Source organism: Phyllobates terribilis, unplaced genomic scaffold, assembly GCF_046119375.1.
Source record: "Phyllobates terribilis strain yellow unplaced genomic scaffold, ASM4611937v1 Scaffold_7__3_contigs__length_470593459, whole genome shotgun sequence".
Lineage (NCBI taxonomy): Eukaryota > Metazoa > Chordata > Amphibia > Anura > Dendrobatidae > Phyllobates > Phyllobates terribilis.
In genome coordinates, this window is record NW_027362767.1 from 68,155,197 (window position 1) to 68,175,810 (window position 20,614).

At 45.9% G+C, this 20,614-nt stretch overlaps 1 protein-coding gene across 1 annotated transcript in view; it reads right to left on the reverse strand.

Annotated features, from left to right (window-relative positions):
• Positions 1-2,074: 2,074 nt before the first annotated feature.
• Positions 2,075-20,614, reverse strand: part of HIF1A (hypoxia inducible factor 1 subunit alpha) — a 50,253-nt gene continuing 31,713 nt past the window's right edge. Inside the window, exons 5-15 of the mRNA XM_073638714.1 lie at positions 16,531-16,643; positions 16,134-16,336; positions 15,727-15,833; positions 15,033-15,180; positions 13,195-13,421; positions 10,851-11,116; positions 9,397-9,519; positions 7,145-7,530; positions 6,856-6,964; positions 6,615-6,738; positions 2,075-3,508 (exon numbers count right to left, since the gene is read on the reverse strand). Of these exons, the coding sequence (XP_073494815.1) occupies positions 3,357-3,508; positions 6,615-6,738; positions 6,856-6,964; positions 7,145-7,530; positions 9,397-9,519; positions 10,851-11,116; positions 13,195-13,421; positions 15,033-15,180; positions 15,727-15,833; positions 16,134-16,336; positions 16,531-16,643 (1,958 nt within the window). The 3' untranslated portion in view covers positions 2,075-3,356. The remainder of the gene's footprint in view (positions 3,509-6,614; positions 6,739-6,855; positions 6,965-7,144; positions 7,531-9,396; positions 9,520-10,850; positions 11,117-13,194; positions 13,422-15,032; positions 15,181-15,726; positions 15,834-16,133; positions 16,337-16,530; positions 16,644-20,614) is intronic.

Sequence of the window (20,614 nt, forward strand, 5' to 3'; positions counted from 1 at the left end):
GTATTGGATGCCGTGATGGCCAAAAACCGCATGGGCAACAGTACAAAGAGGCCTTCAGGAGGGAACGTCACCCCCGGGATAATGGGGTGGGCTGGCAGAATGTACAGTGGCCAGACCCCTGTACTCCGCCGTCTCTGAGGCCTCCTGCACACATCCATGTTTCCAGTACGTGTAGTATCAGTTTTCTTCACAGGTACCACACGCGCCCATTATAACCTATGGGGCTGCTCACGTGTCTTTTTACATGAACTGTGTGTCTGTGTAAACCACATGGAGACGGGTCCATATTTTACTGGCAGCATGGATGACAAGGGCCAATACTAGTCTATAGGTCCGTGTAAACCATGTACAGCACGCAGGTGGCAGCAGTGTCATTTGTGTTTTACATTGTAAAGTATAGGAGAACGTTTGTCATTTTTTTTTGCCATACCAGAAAAACACTGTTTACACCGGTACTTCTTTTTCAGTACCGGTTTTATATGGACGTGTGAAAGGGGGCCCAACATCATGTCCTCCCTCTATTCGAAACTGAACTCCTTGAGTCCCCCCCCCCCCTCTACTAACCTACCTATGTCCGATATTGCAATCACCTTGGAGGGTTCAACCATAACTCCCCAGCAGCACGCTCAGTGTCTTGTGCTCACATTTGACACAGAACTTTCCTTTATTCCCCATATACAATCACTCGTCACCTTCATCTAAAAACATCTCCAGAATACGACCTTTTCTCACCTTTGAAATTTCAAAAACTCTTACTGTCGCTATTATTCACTCTCGTCTGGACTACTGCAACTCTCTTCTGATCGGTCTCCCCCTTATCAAACTTTCTCCTCTCCAATCATTCCTGAATGTGGCAGCCAGGGTTGTATTTCTGTCCATCCACTTCACCGATGCTTCCATCTTGTGTCAGTCATTACACTGGTTACCCATTCACCACAGAATACAATACAAACTCATCTCTCTCACCCAAAAAGCTCTCCACAGTTCTGCACCGCCCTACATCTCCTCCCTCATCTCTGTCTATCACCCTACCCTGCTCTCCTTTCTGCCACTGATAAAAGACCAACATCCTCCATAATCAGAAACCTCTGGCCTTAGTGTCCAAGACTTCTCCCGTGCTGCATCATTTTTCTGGAATGCACTACCCCGGATGATCCGACTAATACCTAGCCCCCACATTATTAAGCGTGCTTTATAAACATGTCTACACAGGATTATCACCTCACTTCACCAATCTAACTCTTTCCGCTTTCAAAGTTTTCCTCAGAATTTGGTCTCTTATTCATCTGTCTCCACATCCTCGATACACCAAATAACACTTGGTAACTGCACTTAAGACACTGGCTGGAGACCGGATCACGTAGATTTATATGAAATGCCCCATTATGATTGCTGGACCGTACATGACAAGCAGTTTTTACCTTTTGCGTCCCCCCCATTTCCTTATAGATTGTAAGCTCTTGCGAGCAGGGCTCTCACTCCTCCTGTAACTGTTACTTTGTATTGTCTGTACATGTCCCCACTTAATTGTAAAGTTCTGTGAAATTTGGTGGCGCTATAGAAATATTATTCTTCTTCCTTCCAGGTACACTAACAGCTTGGCATTACATTGATTTGGAGGTGGAACCAGTGGTCCAGCCATTTCGCCAAAGTGTCCCAGGAGCTGTTTTTTCAACCAGACATCACCAGGCCACATGTTGCTCGTTCTGCTGTGAGCAGCCTGCGTGGCCTAAACCTGCTACCATGGCCCTTCAGCATCTCCAGTCTGGTCTCCCATCGAGCACATCTGGGCCGTCATTGGTCGGCTATTGCACATGAAGCTGCCAGCAGCAGATCTTGATGATTTGCCCAAGTGCATTCAGTGCGACAGAACGACGTTCCTCACACTCCATTTGCATATCGGTAACACGTCTGTCCATCCTGTGATTTCCATCATTCCACGGCTTCTCCTTGATGATGCAATTTCCACGTTGAGGAGTAAATCGGCGGCAGAACCCTTTAAATGATGTAGAGTGACCAGTGAATAATAATCTCCCATTCACAGACACACACCCTTGATTGACAGAAGACATAGTTACGAGCATGTGTGGCCTGGTCCACGTATAATGTTTATTGATGTCATAAAACAATACATTTAGTGTTTGATCCAACCACAAAACAGCAAAAGAGAGATAGATGGAAACAAAAAAAAAATACAATTTTGCACAGTCTGCAACATACAAATCACACGAGCAGATGTTACACCTACGACAACCCCCTAAATAAAAAAATTTACTAAACAGATTTAATTTTTTATTTTTTTTTACTAGCTGAACTTCATGTAAAATTCAGAGGATAAGAAAAAAAAAAAAAAAGCGCTCAATCGAATACCGAGCGAAGTCTATGTCCGATGCCATTTTGCTAGCAATACATAATTCTTTATATTTTTCTTTTTTTTTTTCCTTGTTTTAGTAACTTTTTTTTTTTTTTTAACGTGAGCTTGAAGTTTCGACACCACGAGCGCGGTAAACATTTCATACGGTTACAAAAATTGCCATGGAGTCTTTACAACTACAAGCAGGAATATCCTTTATTCAGAGCAGGTTCATACCCATCTGCTACATTAAGTGTCTCTTACCAAGAGATTTTTTTTTTTTAACTATATAAATCTACCCATTTTCCAAAAGAAAAAAAAATAATAAAAAGTTGTGGTGATTACAGCTCTTTGCCTTTTAATTCTCTGCCGTAGCCGCTGCGTTCTGATACGTTACGACATGTGGGAGCGACGTCAGGCCTGAACGTGATTTTTTTTTCTTTTTATAGATAATAGAAACTAAAAAGAATCCAAAAAACACAAAAAAAATAAAACATATAAACTAAATCTTTAAAAATGCATAATATATATTGCATGAAGAACCTGCTGGTAATTTTATTTTTTGTTTTCTTAAGAAAATATAGATTGTGCGATTGTGACTACAATGCACCGCTGGCAAAGCATTGTTTCCTGTGTATGATAACGTATGAGACGGATACAGAGAGAGAGAAACGACTAATGGAATAAGAAAGGAACTGCTGGAGGAGTCGGGATTTTTTTTTTTTTTGCTTTTTTTTTTTCCTTTCAGCATAAAAAAAAAAAAAGAAGAGAAGATGACCAAAAAGGTGCACTTTTGACTTAATATTGATTATGATGTACTATGTGGGATTGGTATATATGGAGTTGGAACAGATTCCTTCTGTTAAAGAATAAAAAATAGAAAAGACAGCTGAGTGGAGCGGGATTGTAGACAGGCTTCTAATAATCAGATCTAGAAAATATAAATACACTGCTTTGGGTGGAGAAAGGTTCACAAGTGTCCAGAAGAGGGGAAGCGAAGGGATCAGTTAGCTTGATCGAGAGCTCTTAATAATTCCTCTCCCTGCAACAGGTTTCGGTTTCCTTGGATGGGGGCATTTACTTCACAGTCGTAACTGGTCAGCTGGGGAAGTCCGGTGCCGTCCAATGACTGCCCGAGCAACCGACTGGCCATGTCTGCAATGGAAAAAAGTTCACAGGTAAGAATGCAAAACTTTCTCCCAAAATGGCTGAGCAGATAAAGGGTATGTCCACACGGGAAATAAACAACAACAAAAAAACGGCATAATCTGCAAGATATAGGCTATGTTCACACATTGTGTTTTTGCTGCATTTGCTTCTGCAGGCAAAACCTGCTCTCCTGGCAGTAAAGAAGCTGCTTACAAAAAAAATTGGTTTTGCTGCTTTTTTTCAGGATCCCAATGTTCAGCTTTGCTTCCAGCACAGAAGCATGAACACAGGTCACCAATGCAAGACATACCGTATTTTTCGGACTATAAGACGCACTTTTATCCTCCAAAATTTTGGAGGAATATGGGGGGTGCGTCTTATAGTCCAAATGTTGGGGGGGGGGGTATATATATATGGGGGGGAGCGGTAGCAGTGGAGGAGCGGGGCACAGGAGGCAGGAGCCGCCCGCTGCAGCCTACACTGTCCCCGCCGCTATTAAGGAGCATGAATATTCACTGCTTCCCACGCCCATAGGGCGTGGGGAGCACTGAATATTCATGCTCCTTAATAGCGGCCCACAGTGTAGCCACAGCGCGGCTCCTGCCGGAATCGCCTGTGCCCGCTATTAAAGGGCATGAATATTCAACCTCTCTCCACGCCCATGGGCGTGGGGAGGAGGTGACTATTCATGCCCTTTAATAAGCAGGCACACGCTATAGCCCGGCAGCAGCAGGAGCCGCGCTCCGGCTACGCTGTGTGCTGGCTATGAAGGAGCATGAAGTCACTGCTCCCCGCGCACACAGTCCCGGCGTGGGGAGCAGTGACTTCCGGCAGCTGATCTCTCCTTGTGAGCCGTGCGCATGGTAGTGTCGTCATGCGCGACTCACATGGAGAGATCAGTGCGGGCAGACAGGACGCAGCGCTGGAGGAGAGAAGAAAGGTGAGTAGGAGTATTTATTTATTTATTTTTTTTTATGTGCAGCATGATGGGGATGAGGGGTGCCAGGCATACCAGGACAGGGGATGAGGGGTGCCAGGCATACCAGGACAGGGGATGAGGGGTGCCAGGCATACCAGGATAGGGATGGGGACCATGCATAAAAGGAAGGGGGGGCATATATGCCAGGATGGGTGGATATTGTCAGAATTGGGAGACATTACCCCTATACCAGTGTCAGCAGAAGACCAGCTCCCCCTTAAAAGTGCATCATAAACACATTTTTTGCTTACATTTTTTAATTTTCCTCCTCTAAAACCTAGGTGCGTCTTATAGTCCGAAAAATACGGTATGTGAAACCATAAAACCACTTTGAAAAAAAGGGCAATTTGATCAAATTATTTAGTGAAAAAAGATTTTTTTTATTTCTGAAAAAATAGTGACCATCCTGAACAAAAAAGTTCATAGAAAAATACACCATTACAAATCTAATAGCGGGGTGAGGTGAATTGGTCAGGAATAGTTTACCTAAGACACTGGCAGTGCATTCAGTTTGTAGGACATGGTTTACTTTCACACTATGGTCTGCCATTGCGTGATCAGGTATTGTTCAATTTCACACCTTGGTCAGCCAATTTTTACACATATCACTAATTTAATTAAACTGTACTAATCCTAACTGCTATTCTCCGGTGATGAGACCAAGACATTATGCATTATGGTTTAAAGTACACCTGTCAGCGGGATTGTGCTCAGTAAACTACATACATTGTCAGGTGGGCGACATTACACTGATAAAAATGATACCTTGGTTGATGAACTCAGTTTTGTGGTTCTTGTGTAATCTTTACTTTCAGTTTGGAGATAATGATCTGCTCATGCTTTGGGGCGGCCTGTGGGGGGCGCTCTATCTGTATGCTCTTATGACAGCTCAGTGTGACTTCACTGACCTGCCTCCTATTTTACATAATGCATCTAGTAGTGCGGGGCTAGGTAACATAGGAGGCAGGTCAGTGAAGGCACAGTGAGCTGTCATAAGAGCATACAGATGAATATGTAAGCAGAGCACCAGATAGAGCGCCCCCCACAGCCCACCCTGAAGCACGAGCATATCATTATCTCCATACTGAAAGTAAAGATTACACAAGGGACCAAAGGACGGATTTCATCAGCCAAGGTATCATTTTAATCAGTGTAAAGGCACCCACCTGACATTGTATGTGGTTTAGGGTATGTGCCCACGATGCAGAAATGAAGCAGAAAATTTCTGCAGCGTTTCTGCATGTTCTTGGCAGTCAAAAACGCTTGCGGATTTTACAAGTGTTTTTGACGCGTTTTTGCAGTGTTTTTACATGCGTTTTTCAAATGCATTGGGACCTCAAATCCGCATGCAGAAACGCACAAATAATGGACATGCTGCGGATTTTTCCGCAAAGAAAATCCGCTGCAAAAAATTCGGCAGCATGGGCACAGAACATTTTCATTGGGGATCCTGGGGCGCGGATTACCAAGCGTTTTGCAAGCGTTTACGCCGCGGAAATTCCGCATCAAAAACGCATAGTGGGCACACAGCCTTACTGAGCACAATTCCTGCTGACAGGTGCTATTTAAGTTTTGGGGGGAAATCACAAAAATAAATGAGTTTTACATACTGCTGTACCTGCTTTTTTCACAAAAACGCAGCAAAACCTGATACCTGTGTTTTTTTGTTGCGTTTTTTGCACTTACTCATTGCTTTGAAAGGGTGAAAAGCAGTTTTCCAATTCAGTCAGGAAAAAAACATCAAGGTGTGTGCGTGAGATTTCTGAAAGCTCAACTTTTGCTGGTTCTGTAAAACGAAGCTTAAAATTTGCATAAAAAAAGCAACATGTGAACATAGCCTTACAAGCAGATTTGTCAGGAATTCTGTTGCAGATTTTACTCTATACATTGCAAAAGGCGAATTCTGCAGAATAAGTCGACTTAAAATCTGCACCAATGGTCAATTTCTGCATAGAGGTTTTTTTTTCTTCTTTTATGTAACAGATGAATGAGATTTGGTGAAATCTCATCCACTGTTACTTCTAATAATACGCGGTGGATTTCCTGCCCTGACATCTAGATGCAGTATCCAGTGTGGACATAGGATACCCCCTGCAATGATAAGCTGTGATGTTTTTTTGGGGGAAAACATACCTGTGGACAATAAGATAATTGTTCTCTTCTCGGCTCCAGTCGGCCGCTCGAGGTCAGCCCCTTTAACACGTTTCCACAGTGGTGAGTTCGGCCCTGGGTCGACAGTGGTTTGGAATAAAGTCCCCTGAATTTGTAAAAAAAGAAAAAAAATAGTAAAGAGATGATCGTCTGCTCATATATGCTATGCAAGATGTCTACAGCACAGGTGCTACTGACCAAATGGAAGAAATTAAAAACTTACGATTCCCACTGCTTGAAACAACGAGCCGTCGTTTACGATTTTCCGTTTTCGCTGGGCATTATGTAACGCTATCATCTTTGGACTGATGTCCTCATCCAGGACTGTAGATCTGGGAAAAGCAAGAGAAATCTGTCAGCTGAAGTTCAGACGTGCTGAAATACAATACATCATGCCGGACCATCCCACCACCATATATGTAAAGAACGTTAGCTGGTTGGCCAGTCCTCCTGAAATCCGTAGTCCACAGGGGCCACCGTTACTCGTTAAGCTGCAGATTTAAAATAATTACCTTTTACTTAGAGGACTTTGTATATTTGGAGTTCCTGGGCGGGATCTGTCCGTCTTGTCTGACGTCTTGTCCGTTCTTACAGGAGAACTTGTGCGACTGCGGCTAGCACCGTAAGGCGAAGAAGGGGCGCTGTGCCCCTCCTTCATCACCTGGACAGGGGAATGGACAATGACGGTCTTGGGGTCACTCATCGCTTCGGTGGTGATTGGTTTTAAATCAGTGGTGATGGGTATGATGGTGGGCTGAAACAGATTGGTCATGTGTCCTAAAGGCTGAGGGGGCGCAGATTCACTCTCCAAGGCGGAAAGTTGATCAAAGCTTCTCAGCTGGAAGTCGTCGTCCATTGGGATGTACGGAGCCAACATTTCCAGGTCTAAATCTGTTTCCTGTATGAAAAAGAAGAACACGGTCGCTATTTATATTCAATAAGAGGGAATCATTAACCCGAACACAATCACATCTACAGCGGGGCTCTGCGACCTTCAGGCTATGTGCCCACGATGCAGAAATGCTCAGGATTTTTCCTGAGCGTTTCTGCATCTCCCTGGCAGAAAAAACACATGCGGATTGTACATGCGGATTGTACATGCGGATTGTACATGCGGATTGTACATGCGGATTGTACATGCGGATTTGGAGCGTTATTCACTGACATTTCCGCATGCGGATTGACAAGCGCTTTCCAAGCGATTAGCATCATTTGGAAAGTGCTTGTGACAACTTGGTCACACTATATAACTCCATGCAAACGGCATGTATTTATATAGCGTGACCCGAGAGAGTGGTTAAAAATAAATATATACTTGCCCTCCGATGGCCCGCGCTGGCTTGCTTCACTCGGTGCCGGCAGCAGTGGATTGAAAGACCTGCTGATGTCAGCATCGCGTGACCCGTCACATGACTGACGTCAGCGCAGGTCCTTCAATCCACTGCAAAGTGCCGGGAAGCAAGTAGGAGTGCAGCGCGGGCTGCCGGAAGGTAAATATACATTTATTTTTTATTTTATTCTTTGTTTTTTACAGATTTTTTAATGGTACCTGGGTGTGGAGGAGAGTCTCCTGTCCTCCACACCCGGGTACCATCCGCACATTAGAACGCACCAATTACGCAAGTACAGATGCAGTGATGCATAATCCATGCTTTCCAATGCAAGTCAATGGCGGCGAAAAAGCAGCGTTTCCGCAAAATAATTGGTAGTGCTGCGTTTTTTTCCGCAATGATAATCCGCAGCGGAAATTTCCGCAGCATGTGCACAGCACATGCAGATTATCATTGGGGAACATGGCAGGCCTTCTACCATGCGTTTTTAATGCGTTTCCGCAGCTGCAAAAACGCTGCGGAAACGCATTAAAAACGCATCGTGGGCACACAGCCTTACACCCCAGTAATTGTGTGACTATTAGAGAGGAGCGGATCTGCTGACATTACAATTCGGCAAGTCATGCAGATTTCACAGGGAAATATACATTTTTAGAGAAGTTATGTAAAGGCAATAGCAGAGCAGGATAAAAGTAAGATGCAACAACAACAAAAAAAATATAATAAATTATATTTATTTTCATTTGTTTTATTTTTATTACCATTTTATTATGTATTATTTTCTATTCGTTTTATTATTTTTATATTATATATTAATAGTAATAATAAAAATGGTAACCAAATAATAAAATATATAATAAAATAAAACTAATATTAAATAATACATAATAAAAATACAACAAATAAAAATAAATAATAATCTCACTTGTCCTGCATTCCTCGCAGCCCATCTGCTCCTCTCCCCTCCCCCCCCCATTGTGCGGATCCACTTTGGCCACTTCACTCCAGGCCTTGGCTTCCTGCATGTCTATTCCTTAAACATTACTTGGAGACTTAGTCTTGGTTGGGGGTCCTGGCCTGGAGTGAAGTGGCCAAAGAAGGTTTGTGTGAACGGTGTGGGTGTAACACTTCGCCTGGCGGCTGAAGCAGAACACTACATCGCTGAAGTAGCTCAGAGCGAATTACGGAAAAAAAAAATCCATATTAAAAAAATAAAATACAAACTTTTGTAAAATTCAATAAAATTTGATCATGTCTAGAAACTGACACTGACTCCCACCATTCCCCAACAGCCCCAGCTGTCAGGCCATGTTAGGAGTTGTAGTTTCACAACAGCTGGAGCTTTTGGATTCCTGCCCTACACTACTCGCTTGTAAATCTTCATTATTCCCTTCCTATTATAACAGTGCCAGGAAAACCAAGGTAATACACACCTGTGTGGAGAATGGGGTCTTGGATTCTGTGTCTATTGCAAAGAGTTTCTCCACCAAATCCATCTTGAACGCCCTTGAGATTTCACTGTCCACATCAAAGCAGTACTCTGCGGGGGAGCCGGGCTGCGGGAAGGGGAAACTACATGTCAGAATCCTATAGGGGAATCCTCTCCAAGACCTCCCACATCACACACCATTACATACTGCTCATCTGTTACTCGCTGTGGACTCTTACTTTCACTGTTGTGAAGTTATTAAAGGGTTATTCTCAAAATGCCATCGGATAACGGATAAATTATATTGATTGTTAGGGGGTCCGACTGCTGAGACCACCTGTGATCCTCAGAACAAGCTCTGCTATTCGGGGTGTAAATGCTGGACCTTAAACGCAATTTATTACATGTGAGGCTGCCGACTACAGCAAAATCCCACAGACTGAACGGAGCAGAGGTCGGGTGGGCACTTCTGCTCCAGTCATTGTCTGTGGTCCTGTGTCCCACAGCCACGGTATTAGCATCACAGGGATGAGGGGGGTAGTGATCAGTGGCATAGGGTATAACTTACTATTTACAGAAACAATTTAAAATAATGAAATTAGCAAATAATCTTAATCTACAATATCCTATTTTTGAGTGTACAGAACCCTTCCAAATGTATGTGTTGTCATGGTTACAGGCTGCACACAGTTTCTCTTTGGTTATTGCAGTCCCATTCTGCCATCATGTGGTAAAGAAGAATAAAAACACATTGGACAAAGGGCTCAGACTGGTGTAAAAGAAAGTAAAGGCAGGTACTCACCCATCCCCCACAGCTACTGTATATCAAGGTTTCCCAAACTCCAGCCCACACGGCTACCAACACCAAGTTTTCAGGATGTCCCTAGTATTACACAGGCGAGAGCCTATGGCAATGTCTGATGCACTAAATGAAAACATGACATATTAGGGGCCAAGAGGGCTGGAGTGTGGAAAAACTGATTTAGACAAATTTCCAATGTGTTCTGGCGGGGACCGCCCCCAAAAGGATCAGGCACAAGGCGGGGGACCCCCCCCAAAAGGAGCAGGCACCGGGCGAGACCCCCCCCCCCCCACACCCGGCCCCAAAAGGAGTAAGCACCAGGCGGGGGACCCCCCCCCCAGAGGAGCAGGCACCAGACGGGACCCCTGGAAGCTTTGGAATGGGAGAGTGTCCCACTACTAATTTTTTTTTTCTTCAGGACAATCCCCCCATTAAACACCTTCCATTTTTCCTGTCTTCTTGCCGCAGAAACCAACTTAGTAAGAACAGAGGAGAATGGTGCAGTATTGGGGGTGGGGGTACTGGTGGGGGGTACAAGAGCCATAGGTCTTTGCAGATCGATCCGCTCTCTTTGTACACATATCCCGGCTCCTCTGGACGCCATTCTCCATGTAAACACTATCGGTTCCCTTGATACATAGGCGTGGTGAACGCACCTCTGAGGAGCTCTGGCTGCTGAGGTCTGATGGGCTGGATGGCTTGGAGAGTTGCGGCATGGTGAATGCCACCAGCTCCAGCTGTTCTGGGCTCGACTCCATCTTTATCGCCACCTCTCTGTTTAGTGCTGGGTCAGCGTTGCTGCGTAGAGGCTTAGGCTTCTCGGGAGCTGGGATGGGAGACAGCAGCATGCTCTCCGGTGGCTTACTGGTTGGGTGGAGCATGACGTCATTATACAAAGGAACCTCAAACTGCTGCTCAGAATCTAGTGACCAAAAATACATAACATTATCAGACTTCATAAAAGACAGAAGACCCACAAGAGCCCGATCACCACCGTACAGAGCACCAGTCACCCACAAGAGCCCGATGAGAACCCAACACCACCGTACAGAGCACTGAACCCCCACAAGAGCCCGATGAGAACCCAACACCACCGTACAGAGCACTGAACCCCCACAAGAGCCCGATGAGAACCCAACACCACCGTACAGGTAACTGAACCCCCACAAGAGCCCGATGAGAACCCAACACCACCGTACAGAGCACTGAACCCCCACAAGAGCCCGATGAGAACCCAACACCACCGTACAGGTAACTGAACCCCCACAAGAGCCCGATGAGAACCCAACACCACCGTACAGAGCACTGAACCCCCGCAAGAGCCCGATGAGAACCCAACACCACCGTACAGAGCACTGAACCCCCACAAGAGCCCGATGAGAACCCAACACCACCGTACAGAGCACTGAACCCCCACAAGAGCCCGATGAGAACCCAACACCACCGTACAGAGCACTGAACCCCCGCAAGAGCCCGATGAGAACCCAACACCACCGTACAGAGCACCAAACCCCCGCAAGAGCCCGATGAGAACCCAACACCACCGTACAGAGCACCAAACCCCCGCAAGAGCCTGATGAGGACCCAACACCACCGTACAGAGCACCAAACCCCCGCAAGAGCCCGATGAGAACCCAACACCACCGTACAGAGCACCAAACCCCCGCAAGAGCCCGATGAGGACCCAACACCACCGTACAGAGCACTGAACCCCCACAAGAGCCCGATGAGAACCCAACACCACCGTACAGAGCACTGAACCCCCGCAAGAGCCCGATGAGAACCCAACACCACCGTACAGAGCACTGAACCCCCACAAGAGCCCGATGAGAACCCAACACCACCGTACAGAGCACTGAACCCCCACAAGAGCCCGATGAGAACCCAACACCACCGTACAGAGCACTGAACCCCCGCAAGAGCCCGATGAGAACCCAACACCACCGTACAGAGCACTGAACCCCCGCAAGAGCCCGATGAGAACCCAACACCACCGTACAGAGCACTGAACCCCCGCAAGAGCCCGATGAGAACCCAACACCACCGTACAGAGCACCAAACCCCCGCAAGAGCCCGATGAGAACCCAACACCACCGTACAGAGCACCAAACCCCCGCAAGAGCCTGATGAGGACCCAATACCACCGTACAGAGCACCGAACCCCCACAAGAGCCCGATGAGGACCCAACACCACCGTACAGAGCACTGAACCCCCACAAGAGCCCGATGAGGACCCCCGATCACCATCGTACAGAGCACTGAATCCCCACAAGAGCCCGATGAGGACCCCCGATCACCATCGTACAGAGCACTGAATCCCCACAAGAGCCCGATGAGGACCCCCGATCACCATCGTACAGAGCACTGAACCCCCGCAAGAGCCCGATGAGAACCCAACACCACCGTACAGAGCACCAAACCCCCGCAAGAGCCCGATGAGAACCCAACACCACCGTACAGAGCACCAAACCCCCGCAAGAGCCTGATGAGGACCCAATACCACCGTACAGAGCACCGAACCCCCACAAGAGCCCGATGAGGACCCAACACCACCGTACAGAGCACTGAACCCCCACAAGAGCCCGATGAGGACCCCCGATCACCATCGTACAGAGCACTGAATCCCCACAAGAGCCCGATGAGGACCCCCGATCACCATCGTACAGAGCACTGAATCCCCACAAGAGCCCGATGAGGACCCCCGATCACCATCGTACAGAGCACTGAATCCCCACAAGAGCCCGATGAGGACCCCCGATCACCATCGTACAGAGCACTGAATCCCCACAAGAGCCCGATGAGGACCCCCGATCACCATCGTACAGAGCACTGAATCCCCACAAGAGCCCGATGAGGACCCCCGATCACCATCGTACAGAGCACTGAATCCCCACAAGAGCCCGATGAGGACCCCCGATCACCATCGTACAGAGCACTGAATCCCCACAAGAGCCCGATGAGGACCCCTGATCACCACTGTACATAGCACCAAACACTCACCACTAGAAGTGAAGTCAAGTGCAATGATCTCGTCTCCAGCGTCCGGAGCAAGAACTGTCAGAGATTCAGGTTCCTTCTTCAGTTCATCAAACAAACTGCTGGAGATTTCATCATCTTTGTCCAGGTCAGAGAAGATGGCGGGCATCTTCATGTCGGCAGACTCCGGAGGTGCCAAGGACGTCTCTGTCTGGCCGATGGACAGTATTAAGTCTTTCTCTACAATGGCACTGGTAAAAAAAAAAAAAAAAACGCAATTCAATGAAAAATTCAAAGCTGAAGAAAATAGAAAGATCAGCGGTGATTGTTCTCAACCCAAAATATATACTGCACTTAAAGGGGTTCTCCAGGGATATAAAAAGAAAAAGGTCACAGATGCTTGTGAACACGTGCAGTAGGATGCTCCACTGCAGTGTCATGGAAGTAGTTGGTATAGATTATATCCAGGATACAGCAGCGGAGCGTCCTACTGCACATGCTCACAAGCACAGCCCCCATTCACATTACATGGTTTTCTATTCCTGGAGATCCCCTTTAGGCTGTGTGCCCACGATGCGTTTAAGCGTTTCCGCAGCGGCAAAAACGCCACAGAAACGCTTAAAAAACGGATGGTGGAAGGTCTGCCATGTTCCCCAATGATAATCCGCATGTGCTGTGCACATGCTGCGGAAATTTCCGCTGCGGATTATCATTGTGGAAAAAAACGCAGCACTACCAATTATTTTGCGGAAGCGCAGCGTTTTCGCTGCCATTGACTTGCATTGGAACACATGGAATCCGCATCACTGCATCTGTAGATGTGGAATCCATGCGTTACAATGTGCGGATGGTACCCGGGTGTGGAGGACAGGAGACTCTCCTCCGGACCCGGGTACCATAGAACCTGTAAAAAAAGAATAAAATAAAAAATAAATATTATATTTACCTTCTGACGGCCCCCGCTGCACTTGTCCTCCCATGCCGGCAGATCGCGGTGGACTGAAGGACCTGCGCTGACGTCATAGTCATGTGACGGCAGGTCCTTCAGTGTACCGCGATCTGCCGGCAGCCAGGATGGAGAGAAGCAAGACTGCGGGGGCCATCGGATGGTAAGTATAGATTTATTTTTTTTATTTTTTACCATTCTTTCGGTCACAGTATACAAATCCATGCCGGTTGCATGGATTTATATAGTGTGACCAAGTTGTCAAGCACTTTCCAAGTGATGCTAAAATCGCTTGGAAAGCGCTTGTCAACCTGCATGCGGAAATGCAAGTGAAGAACGCTGCACAATCCGCATGCACAATCCGCATGCGTTTTTTTCTGCCAGGGAGATGCAGAAACGCTCAGGAAAAATCCGGAGCATTTCTGCATCGTGGGCACATAGCCTTAAGCAGGCCAACACACAAGCGGTTAGGTTTTTCACTTTTTTGGATGACCTAAGAGGAGTTTCAGCAGGAACAGGTGACAATCTAATGTGCATGGGGGCATCCAGATGATGGCCTGATGCAGGTGGTGACCAGGATCAGGCATACTATATTTCAATATGTCCGACCACTTTGTGACTGCAGGAGATAGCTGGCTGCTAGAGAAGCCTGGCACTGAATAATGACACGTTTATGGGGGAACCAGAGTGAATGGATATCGGCTGAACGAGCATATGGCTGATAACTCTTTACTGATGTAGCAGAGCCGAGCTGGTCATGAGCCGTTCCCCTTGTACGATGGGTAAGTTTACCTGTAGGTCCAGGAATAATCACAACCCATTATGGTATCCTGAGGACAAGCTCAGCTCTGCTATGTCTGGTCAGTATGTGACTACACATGACCCCTGTGATCACCATGGCCCGGCTGGCACTCACCTCAAGACGTAGTTGACGCACACAATGCACTGAGGCTGGGAGTTCTTGGTGTTGTAGATAACAGTGGCTTGTGTTTCCACCCAGACAAAGCCGCCTTTCTTGGCCAAGAGTCTGTACTGCCCGGTAGTCACTTGTCCCTTCGTGAACACTAAATGAAGAGCAGAACAAGTCTCATTATTTACTATCCCTAATAAAGAAATGGTAGCCGGATTAAGCATTTACGATGTAAGCCCTTGTGTGTTCTTAAAGGGGCTTATCGGTTTTAGAAAATGCCAGCCCCAAAGTGCAGTTTACGAGGCCTTACTCACCCTCCCTAGGTCCAGCACAGAGTCTCTGCTGCTACTCTTGGCACTTGTTAACGTCTGGAGCATTGACGTCATGTTGACAGCCGTTGAGCTCAGTTATTAGCTGCAGCGCTGTCAACCTTACGTCAGCACTGCAGACAATAACAGACACCAAAGCAGCGGCGGAGACTGTGCGTTGGACCTGTGGAGGATGCACATTGGAAACACTGCAGTTGGGGAGGATGACATTTTTCAGAAGCAAAAAAAAGCCTTTAAGTATCAGGTCTAAACAGGACTTCAGATCTTGCTACAATGTGCAAGGCCAGGAAACAAGTCGTGAATAACAAGTACCAAGGAGTGCAATTCCTGAATTTAGGCTTTTTTTTTTTCCGGGGGGGGGGGATACTTACTGTCATGATGTGCTTTAGTGAGGTGGTCAGAGTCCAGTGCATGGTAATACTCATATACCGACCGTCCAAGAAGCTCTTCTGGCTCATACCCAACCAGTTCAGTTACTCTAGGTATTAAAAAAAAAGGAAGAGTAATTACAGTTAATATAAAAAATACAGAAAGGTCATAACCCAAATGGTTCCAGTGTTCCATATTCTACAATAACCTGTCTCAATAAAATGCCAGACTGCTAAAACTATGTAGTTCATATATTTTTCCAACCCCCCCCACCATCCCACACACACAGTACAAACTGTGCTGTCCTGCTATTAGGGGACATGTTAGGATTCCCTAGACTAGATCTGCAGGCAGTGTTCTTGGCCAGCAGATGGCAGTGTTGATGTAGGATCCAGCCCTCGGGCTCTACCTCTCATCGCAGTAGGAGAACTTCATGTCCAGGCTGTGGCGGCTGAGGAACGTCTTGCTGTCTAGTGGAAACTCAATGTTTGATGGGTGAGGAATCGGCTCGCAGATTAGCACCATGCAAGTCATGGGCGGCTTTTTGTAGCCACAATGGTTCTGGTTGTTGCAGGAGTTGTAGACCCGCATGTGCCCCGTGCAGTGAAGGACCTGAAATTAAAAAACATATATATATATATATATAATCTAATTTTTACATATTTTATTTAAATTAGTTGATATTACATGAAAATCTGTCTTTAATACATCGGAAGGTCAAAGTCACTTTAAGGCCTCATTCAGACATCTGATACTACTAATTTAGTCACAAAACCTGCATGTGGTCGCTGTTCTCGTCTTCTCACCTTCCATGTGGCAGACTTTATATTGACCGTTCTTCCCCGGCTGGTCAGCGTGCACTTCATTCTCAGGAAGAAGCTCCGCTCTGTGATCTGTTCCTTTCCCTTTTTAGCTGGTCCTACAAGAAGGAACATTATTAGTAAAAGTGGATCCTCAGGATAGGCATCAATAGCTGCTGAGTGGGGGTGGGACACCCGGCACCCCCGCTGATCAGCTGCTATGGGAGCCGGCAGGAAGGTCTCTGATGCCGCAGGAACACAGCAGCGCCGTCATTTCTATAGTGGCCATGACCAGGTACTGCAGGAGCCACCAACAGCAGAGATGGCTGTCTGCGAACAAATGACAAAACATTGTTCAGCCGACAGTCATCTAACATGCATGGGTGGGTGGGTGGGGGATTAACCCTGGACTGCTGGACCACGCCCAAGAGGAGCAACTTTAATGCAAGGATTAGAATTAGGTGTCTGAGCTGCTCACAAACACGTCGCATACACTTGTGCTCAAACGTTTACATACCCCAGCAGAGTTTTTGCTTTCTTGGCCTTGTTTCAGAGTATATGAATGATGACAAAAAACTTAAGGTTATTGGTTGGGTGAAGCCATTTATTGTCAAACTACTGTGTTTTCTCTTTTTAAATCTTAATGACAACCAAAAACATCCAAATGACCCTGATCAAAAGTTCACATACCGTGTATTGCCCCCTCTAGTATCAGTCACAGCTTAAAGTCTTTTGTGGTAGTTGTGGATGAGGTTCTTTATTTTTTTCACATGGTAAAGCTGCCCATTCTTAGCAAAAAGCCTCCAGTTCCTGTAAATTCCTGGGCGCTTGAGATCTCTCCAGAGTGGCTCAATGATATTGAGGTCAGGAGACGGAGATGGCCACTCCAGAACCTTCACTTTGTTCTGCTGTAACCAGTGACAGGTCGACTTGGCCTTGTGTTTTGGATCGTTGTCATGTGGGAACGTCCAAGTACGTCCCATGAGCAGCTTCGGGGATGATGAGTGCAAATTTGCCTCCAGTATTTGCCGATAACGTGCTGCATTCATCTTTCCTTCAACTTTTACCAAGTTTCCTGTGCCTTTGTAGCTCACACATCCTCAAAACATCAGCGATCCACCTCCATGCTTTACTGTAGGAATGGTGTTCCTTTCATCATATGCCTTGTTGACCTCTCTCCAAATGTAACGTTTATGGTTGTGGCCAAAAAGTTCAATTTTGTTCTCATCACTCCAAATTACCTTGTTCCAGAAGTTTTGAGGCTTGTCTCTGTGCTGTTTGGCGTATTGTAGGCGAGATACTTTGTGGCAATTGCGCAGTAATGGCTTTCTTCTGGCGACTCGACCATGCAGCCCATTTTTCTTCAAGTTCCTCCTTATTGTGCATCTTGAAACAGACATACCGCTAGTTTTCAGAGAGTCTGAATTTCAGCTGATGTTATTTGTGGGTTTTTCTTTGCATCCAGAACAATTTTCCTGGCAGTTGTGGCCGAACTTTTTGTTGGTCTACCTGACCATGGTTTGGTTTTTACAGAGCCCCTGATTTTCCATTTGTTAATCACAGTTTGAATGCTGCTGACTGGCATTATCAATTCCTTGGATATCTTTTTGTATCCCTTTCCTGTGTTATACAGTTCAACTACCTTTTCCCGTAGATCCATTGACAATTCTTTTGCTTTCCCCATGTCTCACAATCCAGAAACGTCAGTGGCTGGATGAAAGATGCAAGAGTCTGTCTGGATCCCAGAAACTCACTCAGCTTTTATGCACACACACTGATTACAAACGAACAGGTCACAGGTGAGGATATTCAGTGAATATGAATAGCGGTACCAGAGCGCCAATAACAGGGCAAAAATATTAAAAGGACTGATTTATTAATACACACACAACGCGTTTCGGTGGACACAGCCACCTTCATCAGGTGTGACAAGCAGCAAACAATTGATCCTTATATACATTTGACTGGGTATACAATTACTTAAAAGGGGCGGGGCCAGATACAGAGTAATACCTCTATATTAACCCCTTGAGTTCATATATGCTCACTGGGGTTGTGCAGAGGTGCACAACTTCATAAGGTTAGTAGCCATCCCCACACCCCTCTACAAATTGTAATACTGAGTCACCCATTGCGCCTTGTTCTCTCCTCTCTTTACATACAGGTGAGGATATCACCTTTAGCAGCCATTCAAACCCACTTGTGTCAAATTCTGTGCATGTTATCAGGCCAAAAGCACCAGGGTATGTGAACTTTTGATCATTTTGATCTTGGTCATTTGGATGTTTTTGGTTGTCATTAAGATTTAAAGAGGAAACACAATAGTTTGACAATAAATGGCTTCAATCAACCAATAACCATGAGTGGAGAAAAAGTTTTTTTGTTATCATTCATATTCTCTCATACAAGGCCAAGAAAGGGAAAATTCTGCCGGTCTATGTAAACTTTTGAGCACAACTGTATATAATCAAGCTAGCCATCAGTTGTGACTTCACATGCAATCACTCATATCATGCATATTACTCTGCTAGAGGGGAGATTATTGGAGGAGCAACGCGTATCCTAGCAGCCGCTAAAGCCAAAAACAATAGGACAGGCTTATATTCCACACATTGGCTTCCTGCTTCTGTCCCAACCACTGGCAGCCCCTATTAAATCAATGTTAAGAGCATGAATGTATACAGCGCTGGATTGTTTAGTGACAGCTCGCATTCTTCCACCATGCGCTGCTTTTAGTGAGTCTGACATAACACTGCAATCATGGGAATGTGCCCCCAGGAATTACACATTCTCTTCCCATTTATTGGCCTCTCGAAAGCCTACAATACATTTTGCTCCGAGTTCGTCATGGATGAAAGCAAGCTTCTGTTTCTTATAATGCCTGGTTGTGTAATATTATGGGAAGATTTTAGATAAGGACTGAAGTTAGAAAATAATGTCTTGAGGCCCCTATACACATTAGATGAAAGTCAGCCGACCGCGCCAACCATCTGATCTACAGCTCTGGCAAAAATTAAGAGGCCACTGTCCCCATCTACATGTCTGACAGCCATTCCATTCCAGTGTCAGGTGAATTCCAACCACAGTCCACCTCATTCTACTTAATGTGCTTCTGATTAGGTGATCGCCTGAACCAAATCTTATGTAACGAGGGGAAGTATAAAAACACTGCTGTGGTCTTCACAATCCTCCTGCAATAGGACAAGCTGGATGGCAAAACAAGTGCTAGGAATAGCCCAAAAGTAATTTGAATGGAAAAATAACTTAACCATGCCAAAGGAGTTGAAAAGAAAAGTCTTGAGTGAGGAACAGAAGGGCTCAATTCTGGCTTTTCTAGCAGAGGGATACAGTGAGCGTTATGTTGCCTCAATCCTTAAAATTTCAAAGACAGCAGTCCATTACAACAAGGTCAAGCAGCAGACATTGGGAACAACAAAGCTACAGACCGGCAGAGGGCAAAAGAGACTCTCCACTGACCGGGATGACCGTCATCTTATTCCAATGTCACTCAGCAACCGCAGGATGACATCAAGTGACCTACAAAAGGAATGGCAAATGGCAGCGGGGGTGAAGTGCACGGCAAGAACAGTTCATAACAGGCTCCTAGAGGCCTCAAGTCATGTAAAGCTAGAAAAAAGCCTTTCATCAATGAGAAGGTAAGGAGAGCCAGGCTGAAGTTTGCCAAAGACCATAAGGATTGGACCATAGAGGACTGGAGTAAGGTAATCTTCTCTGATGAGTCTAATTTTCAGCTTTGCCCAACACCTGGTCTTCTAATGGTTAGACGGAGACCTGAAGAGGTGTACAAGCCACAGTGTCTTGCACCCACTGTGAAATTAGGTGGAGAATCTTTGATGATCTGGGGTACTTCAGCAAGGCTGGAATTGGGCAGGTTAATCTTTGCAAAGGACGTATGAATCAAGCCGCATACAAGGTTATCCTGGAAAAACACTTGCTTCATTTTTGTTCGAGGAGTGGCATAAGGTCACCCAAAAGCAGTGTGAAAGACTGGTGGAAAGCAGCCAAGAAGCATGAAAGCTGGGATTAAAAATCATGGTTATTCCACCAAATAATGATTTCTGAACTCTTC